The 6,314-nt window shown below is 38.6% G+C and overlaps 1 protein-coding gene across 1 annotated transcript; it reads left to right on the forward strand.

Annotated features, from left to right (window-relative positions):
* Window positions 1-329: 329 nt before the first annotated feature.
* Window positions 330-2,252, forward strand: LOC104963170 (DNA polymerase lambda-like; the record flags this gene model as incomplete). Its single annotated transcript, XM_010791729.1, has 2 exons — window positions 330-574; window positions 1,161-2,252. Coding segments are annotated over 2 exons (601 nt in total), but the record flags the coding sequence as incomplete, so codon positions are not given.
* Window positions 2,253-6,314: the final 4,062 nt, after the last annotated feature.

Raw genomic sequence — 6,314 nt, forward strand, 5'->3', positions numbered from 1 at the left:
CGTAAGAAGCATTTCAAGGTCCTGGAGTGGCCTAGCCAGTCTCCAGATCTCAACCCCATAGAACATCTTTGGAGGGAGTTGAAAGTCCGTGTTGCCTAGCGACAGCCCCAAAACATCACTGCTCTAGAGGAGATCTGCATGGAGGAATGGGCCAAAATACCAGCAACAGTGTGAAAACCTTGTGAAGACTTACAGAAAACGTTTGACCTCTGTCATTGCCAACAAAGGGTATATAACAAAGTGATTTTCTGGATTTTTTTTTTTCTCATTTAGTCTCTCATAGTTGAGGTATACCTAGGATCAAAATGACAGGCCTCTCATCTTTTTAAGTGGGAGAACTTGCACAATTGGTGGCTGACTAAATACTTTTTTGCCCCACTGTATTCTCTGTCTTTTAATGTGCAGGTGAAGGATGCTGTCCATGCAGTAGACCCAGGCCTGTTATCGATGGCGTGTGGCTCCTACCGTCGGGGAAAATCCACGTGTGGAGATGTTGACGTACTTATAACTCACACTGATGGCAAATCTCACAAAGGGGTTTTCAGCAAACTGTTGCAGAGCCTCCGTGACAGTGGTAAGCTCCATCTTCTTTAGGTGTCACACTGTTTTTCATCAATATATTATAGGTCTCAGATATATACAAAACATGTCTCTGAAGTGTTTGAACTCGAAATGCTAAATAGATCGTGCATTGTAGCATCCCATAAACCCCTCTGTTTCAGCCCTGTTTTATAAGTGGTGATTATCTGTCTGTTACTTTAGATGAAAATAAGGAGCCCCTCCCCACGCCGCTCTGAGAGATATTTGGTTAAAAAGAACACAATGGTGCTCTAGGAGGAGATTCAGGTGATAAAGTGGGGGTTGGTGATTGGCTAATGGTTACACAAGCCAAAACATCGCTATGACTTCATAAAGTGGCCAAAATCGAATCAGCTCATTTTCAGACAGGTTTTTATATAAATGGTTCAGGACAAAAAGAGAGAGAATATTTTTTCCTGAAACTTTCAGAATCTCTTAACACAGAGGGGACTCATGTTGATGCATAAAAGACATGAAAAAGAGGATTTTGCATAATAGGTGACCTTCAAAAACCGCCTGATGTCTTTCTAAGATGTTTTCTCTCCTAAAGAGAAACCTTAATAATAAACGTTATTTCTAAGGGTTTTTGACGGACGACCTGGTGAGCCACGAGGACAACGGAGAGCAGAAGAAGTACATGGGCGTGTGCCGTTTGCCAGACCACCGCCATCGCAGGCTGGACATCATCGTCGTGCCCTACAACGAGTTTGCGTGTGCTATCATGTATTTCACCGGGTCAGCACACTTCAACCGCTCAATGAGAGCCATGGCAAAGACAAAAACAATGAGTTTATCGGAACACTCGCTGAACAAAGATGTGGTGCGTCAGGGTAGCTTAAAGGTGTTTGGCGGCACTCCGTTCACTACAAAGACAGAGAAGGATGTTTTTAGTATTTTAGGCATACCATACAGAGAGCCCCATGAAAGGGACTGGTGAGGCTTCCCCAATCACAATGTTTTGTTTGTTTTTAAAAGAATAATCATGAGGATGGATGATGACAAACTGCAATTATGGCCAAACAACTATTTTTAAGAATGCTTTACTGCTGAACTGATCATGCATGAGCCCTGTTTTACTTGAATACCATTGTATTCTACAGATGAATTGATATGTACCATTTAATCATAAGAACCTTTTTTCTTACACTCAACCCTAATTGTATCTTTTCTTCCAGATTGTTTAAGGGATGTGTACCAAAGTTGAGATATCCATCTCTGAAACTCCTACTGACACGCCATTACAAACAAATATTGGTAATTTTGCTGTAGGGTCCAGAGCCCTTTAAAAAATATATTTTTAATTGAATTCTTAAGGAAAGTTTCTTACATTCATTATTCACAGTGTAGAAGGTAGCTGAATTAAGCTGACTAAACAGGAACACTATGAAAAATAAATGTTGCTTTGAAGTTTAATCAATATTAAATTGTAAAACTTCTATTATTCAAGGCTGACATCAAAGGTTTTAAAGGTGAATATATAAGCAATTCAACAGGTTAATCAAAAAGCTATGTGCAGGGCTGGATACAACTTGAGGTGAATAGAAATATATATATATGTATTTGCAAGTTAATTAAATGTGTCTTTTAAAGTCATTTTAACATATATGCTTGATATTTTGTATTTAAAAAAAAAAAAAGTGGGTTATGGTAATAAACAAAGGGAATTAAAAATATCTTCCTGTGTCTTGCTTAATTTTTTTCAGAACTGCACAATAGAATTTTTTTATGTTTACAAGCTTTAGTCTGAAACGACAAGACAGTTCTCGCTGCAGTATTTACTGGCTTGTGTTCTGTGACATTCTATTTAACTTGACCGGCGTTTCCTACAATCAAAAACTAATTTTTACATTGAATATGGCCTCATAAGGGGGGATACCAAATTTAAAAAGTCATGAGGAAATAAATAACTTTCCACATAAACTGGAGAAGGGGCACCCAAAAAGACAACAAGGCCATGCACTGGAGACGCACCGGTCCCTGATTGGTCAGTCTCTCCCCAGCTGGGCTTGGCTGTCCAATCACGATTCAGTCCGCAAAACCAGTGGCGATCCACGCAACTGCACGCCCATCACGTTGTGCACTGCACATGGATCGGGTCGAGGTGACCACGCCACACCCAGCCGACCGAGTGGCTGTGTTGGAGGAGCGGCTTGTCTAACAGCTGTATCCGCCAGTGGCACCGACACAGCCAGCGCCAGCTCCGAGTGAGATGTCCAGAGGAGGCGGTGCGTCCAGCGGCCTCTCAGCGCCACAGGGGCCGCGAAACAGTTGAACATATTCGGGCATAGTTTGCGAACAACACTGTTTGCGTGCGTATGTTTTTGTCGGAGCTGTAGCCACTTTTTTTGGAGGAATGAGAGGCATATGTCCGGCTCTCAACATGGGATTGTTTTTGCACGCTGTTGGCTCTGTCACCCCCACCGAGTCCGCAGCAGACAGGGTAAGACTGAGCAGTCAAAAACAAGGCTCTCTCTCAGGGCTGTTAGCTAGCTAGTTATCCGGCTAACTTAGCAAACTGGAAAACTTTATATTAACTGGCTTATAAAATATGTCAAGTCAGTATAGCAACATAGTGTTTCTGTTTTCATTCTATATTGACTTTCTTTCACTTATAGTCTGCTGTCAAGAAAGATATTAGCATGCTTGTTGACTTCGTCTGCTAGCTGCGATAGCTAACCCAGTTAGCATAGTTAAAGTGAAGGGACGCTCGAGTCAGGGCCCTGCTGTGTTTTGTTTATGGTAAAGGCAGGGTTTGACATTTCAGTTAGAAGTGTGTTCCAAATAAAAATAAAGCAGTTCTACAGGTATGGAAGGGGCCGCACAGGTAGACATAACAAATAGCATTGACTGATACATGTATTGATTACTGCCATCTAAAAAGAAAATAGTTATAATATTATAGCAATTTATTTTATAAGATAATAAAATATGTTATTGGCAGTGTGTTGACAATGACGTTGTTATAATAAGTTGACCCAGTCATCATGTCATCAAGCAGATTTATTATGTATACAACTGTTTTAAATACAAGAATAACTGTATTATTATTAGTTAAAGTGTTATCGTACGTAGAACATAATTTGAAGTACAGTCTCCATACATTCTCCTGTCTTTTTTATTATAATAGTCACCTAGGCAGATAATGATGTTGTTAAATGTGACTGTTAAATAATTCATGTTGATTAATAGGGGATAAGAGTTACCTTTTTTAAACTTCTGAATTGATATTCTTAGGGTTTCCTCCTTACAGCTAAACTTGTATTGTAACCTGGTGTTATTTCCTGTTTAGTACATTCACATTGCAACTTCTGAGGAGGTAGACATTAGTAGTGAGCTTCAGATTATTGTAAAAAACAAACCTACCTGCCAAGAGGGATATTTGTTTTACATTCTCAATTTGTGCAGCCTTACCCTGCTTTTGTTTTGGAGAAATGCTGTGGTTGCAATAATACACATTGTTGGGTTTCGTATGGCGTCCCTTGTGCATGCACAATTTATATATATATATATATAACATATAACATAGAGTATATTTAGTCATACAATTGTCCTTGGTCTTGTGACTTCTCAGTAAACATTTTAGAGGCGTTGACATTGCTCTGAGAGAAGCAGTTTGATTTGTAGTGTTTTTAGGCCATGATAAGTATGAAACCACAACTTTGCAAACTACCGAGTAAGACTTATTTATAACGGTATGTTGAAGCAGCAGATTTTGCATTACGTTGTTCAAGCACGTTGTCACTGTAGCATTAATGAAGAGATGCAGTTACAACATTCTTGCAACGCATCTGCCTTTTTTGCTGAGTTAAGACTTAACGATATGTCACAACTTTCTTTTTACTAGCTTGGCTAAAAAGATTTTCATGATCATTTAGATTGCATCAATGGCGTCCACATTACTGCTGTTTTCCTCTGATTGGATGAAATGACAAATCCAAGAGAACAATATGCTACATACCTAAGAGTGTCTAGTCTTTGGTTTAGAGCTGGAACAGTATTGTGATAAGCGATTCATTGTTCAAACAAAATGTCATGCAATTCATAAGATATACATAAATGAAATACACCTAAAAAAGCTATCCAAGCTGTAGAATAGGGGCCCACACACTAAACATTAAACAATAAACAGGAATTTATAATGTGTATTAATGGCACATCTTGAATCTGTGTTCATGTATTATACAGAAACTAAAAAAGCTAAAAAAAAAACTAAACTAATCCAACACCCAACTTCTTAATAATAATAATAATAATAATAGATTTAATTTGTTAGCGCTTTTACAGGTGCTCAAAGACGCTTTACAGATAATAGTGAAGGAAAAAAAGAAAAGAGAAGAAAGGAACAACAAATAAATATATAGTTAAAGTCAAATAATACAAAAACAATCACACATGAAAAGCCAGATTGAAGAGGTGAGTTTTTGTGAGTTTTTTTGAAGGTGGTGAGGTCGGTGCAGTCTCTGATGGGTTGTGGGAGTGAGTTCCAGAGGGAGGGGGCAGCGACGGAGAAGGCTCTGTCCCCCCAGGTCCGGTGATTGGTTGATTTATGGTCCAAAACATTTATTTCATCAGTGTAAACATTGTTTTAAAAATAGCTAAGGTATAATAACACAGACATATTACTAGGGAAAGTAATGGTATCAATTCAAAGCATTTCAGAGAAATGTAAAATTGTTTAGAAAAGCCTGTTAGAAAATGCTGTTTTCAGCCTTTCAAAACAAGGAGATTTAGATTTTATTTGTTAGATTATATTAAACTACATATCTGGGTTTCGAATAGGGATGGGAATTTTAAAGCAAATGTATATTTGAATATTCGACCCCCAAAAAAACGGTTAACCGATTAACCAAAATGTACATATCCTATAAAATAATACATGTTCAAATAAGTATAGAAACCAAGTCGAATTTGTCAAATGTATTGAACTGGTGATCACAGTTTGAACAGTTGACAGCCATAGGCCTACAGCTTTCATGCTTAAAACATAACTTGGTTTTTAAATGAAAGAGGGATCCTACACGTAACACGGACAACATAACGGGTTAGGGTAACGTAACCCTATTACAACAGAGATCAACGACCTACAACAGGGCCTATGCACAGAATGCAGGTATTCAATACTCATTCTTGTTTAAGAATATGAGCATGTCTACTCAGGGGAGAGGCGGGTGTGGAGACGATTCACAATCAGGCCAGCTGTAGAGAAGACCCTCTCAGCTGGGATTTGGGCATAAGATGAGGTTTGAGTCTGCGTGATCTGCGTGTAGGAAGGGGCAGCAGCCATATCATTAGCTAGAACTAGCTAGATCTGATGGATTTGGACATAAACACGAGAGAGAGATCAGCACCTGCAGCTCTGCCCGCTGTGAGGGACAGGTGAGCGGAGCTAAACACACCTTTAGACCTAACACACTTAGCTATGGCACTGTCATTGAATATTCCATTTGATCATATGTAATCAACTTAGACACCCCTCCAAAAAAAATTACAATAACAAATATTCATAACTCATTTTCTCATATCCGATACCTGAATAATTTTGAATATTCGATTAATCGTTCCCATCCCTAGTTTCGAACTCATCCCATTTTCATCTAGGAATTTGTGGATACTTGCATGGAAATGTTTCACTTTTTACTCTAATTTACAGGCCAATTGATTTAATCTAGAAAATAGTCGAGAGATTCATCAATAATGAAAATGAGTTGCAGTTCTAGTTATGTTGCTGTAACTTG

The sequence above is a fragment of the Notothenia coriiceps genome, unplaced genomic scaffold (genome assembly GCF_000735185.1).
Source record: "Notothenia coriiceps isolate Sejong01 unplaced genomic scaffold, NC01 NC01_scaffold00035758, whole genome shotgun sequence".
NCBI lineage: Eukaryota > Metazoa > Chordata > Actinopteri > Perciformes > Nototheniidae > Notothenia > Notothenia coriiceps.